Consider the following 14,758-nt stretch of genomic DNA (forward strand, 5'->3'; position numbering starts at 1 on the left):
AAGGTTCCTCTAAGTTTTTTTTTAAATATTCCTAAAATAAAACTATGAGTGTTGGAAAGAAGATGATTATTGTACTGCATCCCAATTTTATGATATATCTTGAGTTAGGGGTTGGGGTACACTTATACCCAGGCCTACAAATGGGGAGGGAAATCCCCACTGTAGTGGTTCACCAGCTGAGGCCATTTCTTGAGACATAAGCCCTAGATACAGTAATCCATGCATTAAAACAGGGGTCTCCAATGTGGTGCCCATGGGCACCAATGGTGCCTGTAGTCACCTTTCCTGGTGCCCACCAAGTGTTTTTAGGAAGTGTATGTGACAGGGTGAGAATATTGCCCAGCAAGAGTTCTCATTGGCCATTGGAGATTTGATTGGCTGTGCAGATTTTTAAAAATGTGCCTTCAGCCACAGTTGCCACCAGAACACAAAGATCTTTGTTTTGTACCTGTAGATAAGTTGCAGCAGCCATTTTGTGATTGGCTCTGCCTTCTGTGGCAGCCACTTTGTTCCAGCCATTTTGTGGCTGTGCCCATCACACTATATCAGAGTTCCATATGTGCCATGAGTTCAAAAAGACTGGGGACCCCTGCACTAAGATTATTCTAATGCACTCTACATGGGGCTGTCTCTGAAAACAGTTTGGAAGCACCCACTGATTCAGAAGACTGCAGCCTGTTTCATGGCTGAGGTTAGTTACCATCAACATATCATCTTTATTTTAAATGGATCTACATTGGTTCTAGGTGTCATGGGCCAGCCTCGGCCCATCACCTTACCGCCTGCCAAAGAGACAAGGAGCTAGGAGAGCTGGCCCCGAGGCCAGAGGAGCCAATGTCAGATCCAGCAGTGGCGCCAGGAGAGCTTGCAATGGAGAGGCAGGGAATGCAGCTAGAGGCCTCAGGAAAAGCTGTTGGGGGTAAGGGTGCATGTAGGTGGAGGAGACACTGGCACCTGGGAGGCCTGAGCCACCCGAGGCAGCCTCAAAATGGAGGAACTGGGTGAAGGAGACTTTATGGGAAAGATTCAGAAACACACCTGCAAGTGCAGCGCTGGGTGGAGATGATCTCAGAGAGTGTGGTGCAACTATCAGGGAAGAAGGAAAGACCTGCCCCTTGCCCTCTTAACCAGGACTGAGTATATAAGGAGAATGCTGAGCAGGGCTCAGTGTGGAAGTAACCTAGCTTGCCACTCCCTGCGACCTGAGCCTTGTGCTTGGAAGCTCAAGACCCCGCCTTGTACTTTGCTCCCTCCTGGACTGAACTCTCAGATTCTGACCTTGGCTTAGCTTTTGGACTCTCGGCTGCCTGCCTTTCTATTGGACTGGTTTACCTGTGCTTTGACTGTGACTGTTGACTTCCTCTTGGACTGCCTTGTTTGGGTATGACTTTGGACTGCCTGACCAACCGGTGAGCCACCTTGTCTCTCCAGCATCCAGGACAGGTGCCCTAGCCCTGAGCGCAACATTAGGCTTGCTTCAAAGTGCTGGTCTTGATCTAGAAACCCTATGCCATCGGGGGCTAGGGTACTTAAAGAACCCATATTATCCTGTCCAGACACTGAGATTGTCATGGCATGGAGGATTACCAGGTCCCTTATCCTCCAGGTCCCTTTATCCTCCAGATCCTTTATCCTCCAGGTCCCTTTATCCTCCAGATACGCTGGCGCGTATCTTTTTGCCACTCCCATCATGCTCCTCATGCCTGCGCAATGAGGAAGTGATGTTATCATGCAGGCACAGGAGGACAAATGCTTTGCAGCAGGCTGTATTAGGTTCCAAACGAGCCCAATTTGGCCCATTTGCGGCCCAGATTGGCCCGCTTTGAAGCACAGGAGCACTCTCGGGATGGCATGATGACGTTACTCTCAGGCAGTGATGTTGTTGTGCAGCCCCAGGAGAGGACCTGGGAGACTCATTCCCACACCTTTCCCCCCACCAGCCAGTGGGGGGAGGTAGAGGGTGAAAGTGGGGGATCCCCTGCTCCCACTGGGGGAATGAGATACCTAATGGCATGGCCTCTGCCCCCTCTCTCTGCCATGCCCTTGCACTGGAAGTTCACATGTGTCTCTTCTTGGCCTCCTTCTGGCAGCAGCTAAGAGGCATCTATTTGCTTAATCATTAGGCTGAATATATTTTCGTGGAAGTTGGTGACCTGAGATTAGATCTTTGAGAGAGAATGGCAGAACTTATGTTCAGGAGTCGACTAAAAGTATTGCAAGGTTTGTGGCCTAGCTCAGAAATGTGTTTGCAGAGCTGACTGGAAACACCTGCAGAGCAGTCTCTAAGCTCCCCAGAGGATTCGACCTTGGAGAGACTGTTCTCAAAGAGCTCTCTGTTGGCTTGCTAGTTTTTCACACAGCTGTTCTGTCAATTAATAGCTTAGCCCTGATTGGTTCTTGAGTTGCCAGGTGATTCTCTGAGACTTAAAAAGATGGCTTCTCAGGTCACTTGACTAGTTTTCATCATGATACGTATGCCAAAGAGAAGTTGAAAGCTGCATGCTATTTTATCATCGCAGCATGTTTTTATGCCAAATCAACCAGACATGAGACGTTTCACTTTCTAATGGATGGGTGAGATATGCAACAATGGAAACCACTTAGAGATGCTTAGGTAGCTAGCTCTTGAGTTTTAGATAGGCAGTTTTAGTCTGTAGCAACAGTAAATATTTCTTGTTTTAATGCTTGTTGCCTGAGTAAGAGTGCTTCATGCTTTTGGAGACACTCCTTAATTAATAAACGTATCTTTTACTACACTGAGGGCCAAGCTACACATGACGAATGACACTTGAACGGCAAGTGTATTTCTCCCTGTTCACTTGCCCTCCACTCAGTCCACTTGCCGTTCAAGTGTCATTCGTCATGTGTAGCTTGGCCCTGTGTCTGGAATTAATGTCTTGTGTGTGGGTATAGCCCAAAAACAAACCCTGAGATTGGAAAGCCTGGCCTTTGGCAAAGGAAGAGCTTTTGGTCTCACCAAAAAAAAGGGGAATGCATCCTGCCTGCCTAGTTGCTGGAGTGGTTGTGATCAGGACCTTGAAGTGGTAGGTGAGGTAACAGGTCCTCCCTCCTCTATAATATTGATTCTCCTTCGATCTTATTCTATCATGATTTTATTCATGCTGATGATTGTAGATTTTGTTGATGGTGTTTTTTGTTTGATTTTACTGTAAGCCTTAGCTTCACTAGGAGCATTTGAATTTTGTTGCCCTCTCCACCTCCCCTTGGCAGCCCGGTAGAGGAGAATTCCTCTCCATGACAACTGGTTGGCAGGAAAAAAACCCTTGTTCTTCAGAAAGCAAGCAGTATAGTTCATTGATCCTACCGATGTCTAGTAGAAGTCGAGTAAATTATACACATTATACGAAGCGATGCACATCTGCTTACATAATTGATAAAGGTCACAGAATTCAAATGTTTCTTTTAGTACATGCTGCACACCTCCGCCATGTCAGTGTTGCAAATGGAACGCTTTTTCCTCTTCGGAGTTGGCCATATACATTCCACAGGGCAAGGTATTATGCAGGCTGCAAAACTGAAGAAACACAATATAAAGAGGGAAGATGACACAGGATCTTATTTCCTCCCTACAATTAGAGGGGTTTTTTTGCCCCCCCCCAGCCCTTCCTGTTAACACAGATGTGTTTTGTGGCACAATGGCTATCTTGCAAAATAAAAGATGATTATTAATAATATGCTCCATCGTACTGAGTAACTCAAATTGCTTGAGAATAGTAAAAGTCTAATTGCGAAGGCTGAAATGTGGATAATAGTAGCACTCTTCTGTTGGAGGGAAAAAAGAAAACAGCTTAATTTTAATCCCATTATTTTCGTTTCCCTCCTTTCATTGCTGTGATATGCTAAACAGTCGTAATGGTAAGCAAATTGCATCTTTTCAGCCACTGCCTTTATTTCTTATCCCTGTTGTCAGTTATGGGGAAAGCATCATTCTCTCTTGAGTGGGACATGGCTAACAATGCCTTCTGTGCTGGAATGCAGGCAGGGAGTCTGCCACGAGCTTCTCTAAAAGTCCAGAGTTCAACCAAGCCGACTGGGGAGCAAGCAGGGAGCGTAGTCCAGGGAGCCGCATTCAAAGGTCAGAGCCAAGAAAGCAGTCAGAGCAGAGCTGGGTCACAGTAGAGCCAGGCAGGTCTGTGTGCAGGTGCTTCTGCAATGAGGGAAAGGGCGTCCTGGCTTAAGAGCAATCACCTCCAGAGCAGTGCTGCATCCTGCTAAGACTCAAGGTCACTACGCCTCTGTTTGAGTGCCTGAAGCCTTGCACTACGTCTTCTCTTCTGCGCAGCAAGACGCTGCCGCACCCTGCGCTGCCTATCAGGCTCAGGGGAGCTGGGTGGGGATGTTGCCCTGGTCTCCACTGCTGGTGCAGGTAAGGGAACAGCCTCTGTCCCTGAGTCTGCCCTGGATTCCTCCGCCTGCTCTGGCAAGGGCTCCTGCTGTTCCCCTCCCTGCTGGTCTTCCAAGCGGCTGACCCTGGAGGGGCTTGGAATATCCCCACTCCTGTCGTCCTCCCTGAGGTCTTCATCCTCTGAGGACTCAGAGCCCACGACACCTTCCTACACCCTTTTAAGCCCGCTGATTGCAATAGAATGAAAAGGATGTCACTCTGCTTAGCATCACCTTTTCATTGGTCACATTGGCTCATTCTGTACAGGAAGCAAACGTGCCTTTGGTTAGTAATCGTAGTTACAGTGACTGCAATTGAGCTAATATTAGTGACGCTCAAATCCCAAACTTCTATAGAATCAGTTAGTCACAACTAAGTGGAGTCTTGTAGACTTTAAGGGGACTTAGTCATGACTAACCAAATAATGCATAAATAATATTAAAATAATGTATGATTAAATGGGCGACAAATTTTAATTATGATATATTAAAGGAACAGTGGGAAATAGGTAGTTAAAAGGGTTAAATTTTACTTTAAGTTCATCTTAAAGAGAATTTGTATAAGATGATGTATTGATAATAATATCACTCTCGAGGAACTTGCTAGAATGTATAAGGGTGCATCTAACCTATGCTGGAAGTGTGCTTAAGATAAGAGATCATTTTTTCCATGTGGTGGACTTGTAAGAAAGCAAAAACCTTTTGGAAACAGCTACAACTATCAAGCCAGAAAATTTTAAAGATTAAAGTTCAATTGAAACCAAAGACCTTTTTGTTAGGAATGATGAACGCTCAGTTGGAAAAAATGTGTGGGAACTCTTTATTTATATATATGATTATGGCGGCAAGACTATTCTACGCACAAGGTGGGAAGAGTTTGACACTGCCAACAATAGAGCAGTGGCTGACAAAGGTGGTGGAATTTGCAACAATGGGAAAACTTACTTCCGTGATGAGAAAAAAGCCAATAAATTCATTTGTTGATGAGTGGAAAGCTGAAATAGACTTTTTACATGAAATAGATCATAAGGATTTGATAATTTGTGGATTTATAGGCTAAGGAACTTGGGCATTAGAAAAAAGAGGGCTTTTAATTATTACTCTGAGTAAGTGTAAATTTGAGAATGATACCAATATTTGTTGTGGAGAAAATTGGAGGTAATTTTAGTTTATATCGTGTTTTTTTCTTTTTATGTGGTTTTATTTGTATATGTTTTGTTACTGCTGTCTATTGGTTAGTTGCTTTTGTTTATCTATTAAGTCTTGTGTAATTGTAGACTTCAGAGTTGTCTTTTATTATATAAAACTCTTAATTAAAAAAAAATCATGACTAACTTGAGCTAGGCAGGGTTCCTCTGACTGAAGTGCAGCGATTTAGTAAGTCAATGTTTATCCTTGCATACTGATGAAATGATAGGGAAAGTAATGGGAAAAGCTTCTGTTTCCTGCATTTTTGTACACTGGGCAGTGCCAAAATATACAGGAGCCTTACCAAGATACATATTACCCACTCAAAGGGGGGGGGGGGGAATCCATTTTTAAACTTACTTTGGCCATGTCTACACACTCTTTTTATATATATATATATATATATATATATATATATATATATATATATATATATATATATATATATTATTTTTAATTACTAACCTCAAAAACTACAAAAAAGGGAAAAAGGGAACAGGGGGAAAGGGAAGAAACAACATATAAAAAACACACACTACGGGCCAAGCTACACATGACGAATGACACTTGAACGGCAAGTGTATTTCTCCCTGTTCACTTGCCCTCCACTCAGTCCACTTGCCGTTCAAGTGTCATTCGTCATGTGTAGCTTGGCCCTACATCTACAAGTATTGCATTCCCTTCATAATACAATTATTTAAAGTTAAACTTTCTAATATGCTATTAGATTGGTAGATCTTATAAAATACGAACTACAGTCAGGATCAGGTCTTCTGCCCCCCCCCCCCCGCGTCTCGGTCGTAGCTCTCTCTGAACTGCTACAGTAGCTGCACTCACTCCCTCCTCCCCACTCCGCCCTTCAGATTCTAAATCTTCTTCTTGCTGGAACTCTTGATGATTAAACACAAAGTCCCTCAGCTGTGCTTCCGATGTTATCTTGTAGGCTTGGTCTTTATAACTGAACCAAATGCCTTCCGGAAATAACCATTTGTATTTTTTTCACCCTTCCTCAGAAGAGCTGCAAACCTTTTATATTTGAATCTTCTTTTCTGAGCTAAAAATGGAACGTCCTTCAATATCTTAACCTTGTTGGCCATGTCTACACACTCTTAAAGGGACAGCCCACCCACCGAACACTGGCAACTTTCCTCCAGGAACTCACATGGCTCTGTTTGCCAAATGGCTGTGGGCCATTTGGCTTCCCTTTTTTTGGTGCCTTTTCTGGGAATTCACTTTCCACATTCCCAAAAAAGTGCACCAAAAAAAAAAAAGGAAGCCAAACAGAAGCCAAATGGCCTGTAGCCATTTTGGAAATGGAGGCATATGGATTCCTGAAAAAAAGCTGCCAGCCTTTGGTGATTGGACCATCCCTTTAAGAGCATGTGGAAACGGCCTTTAAATACATGGGCATGGGGTGACTGCTTAAGCTGGTGGTGCCCCAGAAAACCTTCTGGTGTGCTGTGTCTCCAAAACAAAACAGATGCAGTGTTCTGAAACCCATCCGTCTCTGTCTGCTCTCCCAGCAGGGCTAAGCAGCCAAAGAAACAAAAAGTAGCATGATATAGTGGGTGGTAGCATTGGCCCGTAGGTCTATCAGTGGCAATCAACCATTCCAGTTAAATGCAACTTTACCTGCGGAACCAGTACACTACAAGCTGTCAATATCAAATAAACAATGGCACATCTGCTCTGCATGCATAAGACTCTCAGTTCAATCTCCAGATCTCCATGTTAAAAGAATTGGATAGTAGATGATGAGAAAGATCTCGCCCTGAGACCCTGGACAGCTGCTGCAGCTCAGAGTAAACTAACTAGCATAGCACAAGGCATCTTCATGTGTACTACTGTAAACTCAGTAGTACAAAGATTACACCATGCACTATTGATGCTGCGCCTATGTTAACTCAAGAAATCAAAAGAACTGTGCATATTCATGATTCTGCAAATATTCTATTAATAAATGCAGAGTAAAAACACCCAGATAAATATAGGATTATGAAATTCACCCATAAGCTATAAGCAGAATAGTGATAGAAATGTGCTCTATTTGCATCCTGATTGTGTAAATGAAATTGTGAGGTTCTGATATAAATGAAGCTTGTGTTCTTTCCACCTTTTTCTAAAGTTGGTTCATGTATATGCATATCACAAATATCAAGAAGTGGGAAACACACAAAAAATGTTCATGCAAATCCCTATAGTGGATGTGTGTTTCCGTAATGTATGTCAGGCAATATGGATGTATGCCAACTGGAAGAGGGAGGGCATGAAGGGATGCACCAATGCCTGGCTCTCATGGCCTTTCTTACATGCCCAGGGTAATGCTGATTACCACATTGGGGTCAGGAAGGAATTTTCCTCCAGACCAGATTGGCCAGGGATCCTGGAGGTTTTTTGCTTTCCTCTGGGCATAGAACAGGGGTCGTTGGGAGAGGTAGAGGGAAGGAGAGCTGTGAATTTCCTGCATTGTGCAGGGGGTTGGACTAGATGACCCTCGGAATCCATTCCAATTCTATGTTTCTATGTTTAGATAAATTGATCGTTATTCTACGTTAATGAAGATTTAGAAGGATGCTAGGATGGTAAAAGATTCAAATCATCCGCCTAAGCAAACAAAAGAGAAAGGCCATTACACTGTTTAAAATGAATAATTAATATACTTTAATTGTGTTCACAGAATACACAAGGATCTTTGGACAGTCACATCTATATTTGATCAAATGATACGTAGAATGGAAGGGAAACAAAGAGGCCGAACCTGTGTCACTTCCATCCATCTGGCAACAGATTTCCTTAGCAAAGTTCAACATGAGGTTCACTGCTGAGAGGAAGTATGCCTTGATTGTCAACTTTCTTATCAAGCCAAACCAAAGCAACAGTTATGGCTTATGAGTGATTCCCCACCAAAAACAGAATCCCTGTCTCTTCATCTTAATCTCTCTTCTACAACATTTACTAATAGAATCTCCCATAATATGGAGGAGGCAGTTCTGAATTTCCTGCACTGTGCAGGGGGTTGGGCTAGATGACCCTGGATCTCTTTCAACCCTGTGACTCTAATATAACATCATCACAGGCATCCATTTCATTGGCTGATCTTTGTGGGGGTGGGCAATGATCTCACAGTAGGATGATGTCAGAGCACATATTTTGCATTGAGAAACATTATAGGGGACAGAGGAGGAGACACAGAAGAATTGCTTGCATTGGGAGCCAGGCAATGGCCCATGATTAGAGATGAACAGCAATGTGAACCAAAAAAAGCCACGAACAGCCCTATCTGCTGTTTGTGAACAAGCTGTTCATGAGGCCCCATTCTAAATGAACAGGTGGTCGTTGCAAGCCTCGTTGGTTGTGTTTGTCAGCCGTTTGTCAAGCCAGACACTCTGGCACCAGCAATCAATTCCCTTGGCAAAGTAGGCAGGGATTGTCTGAACTCCTGCTGTTGCCCTGGAAACCCCAATCTAAGCCCAATTTAGCTTGATAGGCGGGTCTTCCAAGTGTGGAGCTCCAGATTTGTTATAAGGAAGCTAGGACCAGGGGGGAGGAGGAGGGCTCCCAGCTCTGGCTTTTTTTGCAGACAGTGGAGAGGGAGAAACAGTTGCTGTTGGCATTTCGATAGAGAGACAGGGTGAGTACATTGGAGCTTGGATTTTCTTTGGGTGTGGTGGGATAGGGATCTACCCCTTCAGGTTCCAGGGCTGCTGTCAGGCTCTGGGGCCAAGCTATTATTTATTATCGGTACCTTTCCTGCTGCCTGCTCAGGTCAGGTTTCTGGGGATGGTGTGGTAGGGTTCTTGACCAAACTTGGATGATGGCTGCAGGAGAGCCTGCTGGTCCCACAAACAGCCAACCACAAACATGTTTGTGAAGAGGGTCATGTTTATAGTTGTTCGTGAGTCCCTGTTTGTGGATGGCAACGAACAACGAATATCATGTTTGTTTGTTTTTCCTGTTTGTGCCCATTTCTACCCATGATATGTAGTTCCAGCTTAATAGTGGAATTAGAAAGCATTGAAGACAACATCATAGACAACCTGACTAACCAGCATTGAGCATTATGTTGTGAGCTGGTCTTCCATGCAGCATGTTTAGACCATTTAGCACGCAAGCTTTAATTCTGGCTATTATTTTTTAAAAATCCTACATGTTCTTCATCTACGATAAGGGAGTTTTTCACGAGAGAAGTTCATCTCTCGTTCACCAAATCGATGAGAACCAAGTGTGACATCTACACTGAAGCCATCATCTTGAAGAGATGCAGATAGCTTTGGGGAGAAGTGGAGTACTATTATTCTGCTATAAAATGTGGTGGAGTGGTTTAACTTCAGAGTGTTCTAGAAAATCTGGAATGGATTCATCAACTGACCTTGGCCATGTGAAGCAGGGCCTAGTTCAACTACAACTCTCGGCATGTGTGCCACGGCTCCAGGAATGTGGAAGAATCAGTAATGATAGTTCCCCATTCCAGGATCCTAGGCCTGCAGCACATGAAGGCGCATTCACAACACCTTCCTCTTGTGGTGTTGTGGGCCTCAGTGCATGTGAGGTAGGAACCTAGATACAGCTGTGCACATAAGAACAAAAGAAGAGCCCTGCTGGATCAGACCAGTGGTCCATCTAGTCTAGCATCTTGTCTTACTCAGTGGCCAACCAGTTACTACAGAAGGCCAACAACAGGGCATAGAGGACGAGGCCTCCCCTGAAGTTGCCTCCTGGCAATATGTTTACTGCCTCAGAATGTGGTGGTTCCCTTTAGCCTCCTTGGCTAGTAGCCACTGATCAACCTATCCTCGATCAATCAGTCTAATCCCCCTTTAGAGCTGTCTATGCCTGTGGCTGTCACTACATCCACTGGCAGTGAATTTCAGATCTTAATTGTTTGTTGAGTAACAATGAATTTCGTCCTGTCTATCCGGAATCTACTGCCCATGAGCTTCATTGGATGCCCTTGAGTTCTAGAATTTTGGCAGAGGGGAAAAAAAATGTCTGCTCACTCTACCTAAGCCTGCCTTACTTTCTATTTTCAGAATGGGGGGCAGAACATGATACTACAAAATCCTGCAATATCCCTTTGACTAGAGATGACAACAGCATAGAAAAAAAGAAACATATATACCACAGGCACAAATGGCTCTGTCTTCCCACCTGTGGAGTGCCTCCTTATTACATTGCCATCCTAAGCAGAGTTACAGCCTTCTTATAATCCCATGAAGTCAGCGGGCTTAGAAGAACATAACTCTGCTTTGGACAGCACTTTTAGTATCTTATCTTTCTTTGGAATTGCATTTGTTCATTTATACAGAATTATAATTTGATGTACGTTAAACTTATGCACCCTGTGGGGATAGACATCATGCTTCTTAAAGATTAGCAAGGACAAAAAGTGTGTGTGTGTCTGGTGGGGGGGGTGTTATAAAGCAGAAACTGTCATGGTGATTTACCTTTGCTTCAGTAACTATGTCTTTGCAATTGTTTATTTGTTCTATAAATAGAAAACATTTCGTGTAGAGAGACAAGCCATGTAACAATCCTAAAGTAGTCCAGTAGCCAGGGCTTTTTTTCTAGAAAAAGAGGTGGTGGAACTCAGTAGGTTGCCCTCGGAGAAAATGGTCACATGGCTGGTGGCCCCACCCCCTGATCTCCAGACAGAGGGGACTTTAGATGGCCCTCCGTGCCGCTGAGCGGCGCAGAGGTCCATCTAAACTCCCCTCTGTCTGGAGATCAGGGGGCGGGGCCACCAGCCATGTGACCATTTTCAAGAGGTTCCGGAACTCCATTCCCCCGCGTTCCTGCTGAAAAAAAGCCCTGCCAGTAGCTAACAGGCATTGTTAGTGATGCGTTTCCTCCAAAAGAGAGGAAGGGGGAAGGGATTGACTGCATGAGATCACTTCGTTTGATCCTTAGTGAATTCATAGCCCATGCAGTATCCTCCATGAGATGCCTACCCGGACACTCAGCATAGTTTTAATGCAATCTTGCTAATAGGTCCACACACTAGCCAGCCTGTCTACACACCTAGGTATGTAAGAACACACACACAAACATTTTTTAAAAAACAGAGTTTCTTCTTACCTCCTCTTTTGTTTAGCTTTGCATACCCTGGTGCATGGCTGCTCGACAGAGAGGATGAGCTGCTGAAGAAGGAGTGAGCTAGGCTGGAGACCAATGGCTCGTCACATTTTTCTGAAAGACAAGGAAGAGTGATGCTTTTTAGAGAGATAAGTCACCTCGGAAAACAAAGCTGTATTTTGCCTTACTCAGGCTGCCTTCATTACAAAACAAGCCACAATGGAACTCTATTGCTCTTGAAGTATTATCATATCAAAGTTAATATAGAGAGGTGGTGAAGATCACACCTAATTTTTTTTAAAAAAGGATCCGCATTATGACTCCTCCAGTTCCAAAGAAAATCCCAAATGGTGGATGGTCGACTTCAAGTTTGTGCAAATGACCCAGCACTTCATCCCCCTGGCTGAACTGAAGCGTCACCACCAGGCACACAAAACCTCAGGAAGCCCCCTAAAAGACATGGCCCTCTTCACCCACCAGAGACTCTCGGTGCAGCCCCTGACTGTGGAGGAATTTGAATTTGTTTTGAGCCTGGAAGAAGAAAAGCCGCACTGACGGCTCACTGCAGTGCTGAATTGCTTCAGAATTGGCTGACCAGTTGCTGGTTTGCTCCCGTAAATCACAGTGGATGGGGAGAATCTAGTACTGCCATATGTTATCATTAAGGTTTAAAGTCTTCTTTAAAAAAATAAAGGTTGTCCATTTTAGCCATGGGGGGGAGGGGACATTAATATAGAAGATGAATGGATGGAAGGAAGGAAGGAAGGCCAAGAATTCCTTAGAAATATTTTCTACCTTAGGGAACGTTCTGAATCAACTTCTCTGTTGAGGAACACTGAATGCTTGCCATCATGAAACAGTGTTACATGGCAGAATGTTTGGGCCATGTTCTGTTGTCTCATTGTGGATGTAAGGCACTGGCCAAGCCTATTGTGTTCCACTGTTGGCCGTACTTGAACTGAAAGCACACCCTATGACACAGCCAATGCTCTGTTGCAACTGCCTGCTGACGAAGATTGGTAACTTTTGGAGATATTCTTCTGCCATTATTGCTCTTTTCATTGAGGAATCCCTGGATAAGTTTCCGAGAGCCATACAATTCCACAGAATACAGCCTAAAAAAAATCCCGTTATACATGTTTTATGAGCCTATTTGTCCCTTGGTTTCACTTACTCCTTGTGAAACATTCTGCCAGTATGGATTCAGTTAAGAAATTGGGAAGGAGGTATATTTAACAAGCCTGCAACTTTTTCATCTTATAAATCCACAGTAGCTACACCTTGGCCGTTTCCACACAGCCAAAAATCCCGTGAGTCAGGCGCAATGAATCGCTTGTCCACAACCCCACAATTACACTCCTCATTGCACCTTCTTCCACATTGTGCCACATCGTTCTGCTCCCAACAGCCCATATAGGCATTAGAAACTGCAGGGTAGTGGGAGGAGACCGCCCCCACCATGGTGGACATTGGGCGGCTTGGCTGCCCCCTATCTCCGCCTTTTTTTTGTTTTGTTTGGGAGCTGAGTTTTGCATAAGTTTGGGATTTCAATAGATAAATCTGACGCTCCTCCCACGACGGCTTGTGATAGGACTGCTAGTTTGCCTGCAAAAATCTCTCGGGGGCTATTGGTTACACTGGTTTATGGGCAAAAGCATTTCCTGAATGACTATAATTTCCAAAGTGCATTGCTGAGAAATTGAAATTGACTTGAATCACACACATGATCTGTCTGCTCTGAAAAGTGGTTGCTCTGCCCCAGCTCCGAAGCAGGTCGAAGGAGTGGGGGTGGAGGTGGGGGGACGAGAGGGCGGTGGGATGTGACTCAGCCGGCAAGGGCTTTTTTTAAAAAAAAAAAATAGTTGGGCTGCCTGGTGGCGGCGACAAAAAATAGAAAAGGGGGGGGGGCTTCCTCAATGGCAGAATGTTCCCAAACATTAGGGATCGTCGTCAGAAGTTCGCATGGACTGCTCAAAAATCGGAATGATGCGGAATACACGGAAGAGGAACAAGACAGGTAATGTCGGGTATTGGTGGGTTTTGACAGATTTTGGAGCAAAAGTATGCAAGAGTTTCCCACTAAAACTGGACCATGTGGAAATGGCCCTTATGTCTGCTACTTAAGTCATAAGGCAGAAATTCCAGAATGTTTTATCATATTCACAAGCAACATCTAGGAAATATCTAGGCATGTTGAGACCTCCTCAGACCATATCTCTTGAATAAGAAAGCTATTTGACAAATATCACAAATGTCCTGATTAAACTTAAGAACATTAAAGATTTCTTCAAAGGAACTATCTTAACAATTATGCATGCTAAATCATTATATACTAATGTTGTCCATGAAGATGAATCATAAGCAGTCATGATGAACATTATCCCTAGGAGTGTGCACAGGAAAAAAATCAGTTGAATCAGTTTGGTAATACTGAACTGTATGGCTTTGGAGAACCCATGTTGGGTCTGGAGAACCCTGACCCAGCTCTTTAAAAACCTGCATTTCTAGTTTGACCCTAAAGTGTACGTGGTTATGAGGACAAATCAAAATGGCAATGACTTGTCCATTAATGTTTAACCACAATTTACCAAGGATATAGCACATCTACACTCCATTAATCACTGCAGTGGTGATATTTCAGAGGCACAATTTGCCTTTCTTGTAATCTCCATAATCCTTTTAAGCACTTTATTTCTATTGGACTCAGCAGAGAAAAGATTAAGTCGGTGTTATTGTGCAAAGAGAAAGAAAAAGTTTTCAAAGCCCATGGCTTGTGGGATGAAGGAGAATATCTAGAATTAACATTGTACTTCATGTTAGGCAAAACTTTAAGAAAAAAAAGTAACCCAGAAATTCTTACACTTCTACTTCTCAACGGCTTGCAATTAACATGTAATCTTTTAGGATAGATTTTTCTTCCCCCGCCCCTCCTGCATTCATTATTCTTCTTGCCTTAAGGCACAGCACTTCCTTATCAACAGAGGAGGAACTAAGTGTTCCAATATGTTTTGTTTAATCTTTTTAATATATGCACTGGAGTGTAGGCTCCGTTGTACATGAAAATGATCTTCAGTTCATACAGGCATAAATTCCC

At 43.8% G+C, this 14,758-nt stretch overlaps 1 protein-coding gene across 1 annotated transcript in view; it reads right to left on the reverse strand.

Moving 5' to 3' along the window:
• CNTNAP2 (contactin associated protein 2) overlaps positions 1 to 12,711 on the reverse strand; it is a 1,091,545-nt gene extending 1,078,834 nt beyond the window's left edge. Inside the window, exons 1-2 of the mRNA XM_054990911.1 lie at positions 12,618 to 12,711; positions 11,668 to 11,778 (exon numbers count right to left, since the gene is read on the reverse strand). Of these exons, the coding sequence (XP_054846886.1) occupies positions 11,668 to 11,778; positions 12,618 to 12,711 (205 nt within the window). The remainder of the gene's footprint in view (positions 1 to 11,667; positions 11,779 to 12,617) is intronic.
• Positions 12,712 to 14,758: the final 2,047 nt, after the last annotated feature.

This window comes from Eublepharis macularius, chromosome 11, assembly GCF_028583425.1.
Source record: "Eublepharis macularius isolate TG4126 chromosome 11, MPM_Emac_v1.0, whole genome shotgun sequence".
Classification (NCBI taxonomy): Eukaryota; Metazoa; Chordata; class Lepidosauria; order Squamata; family Eublepharidae; genus Eublepharis; species Eublepharis macularius.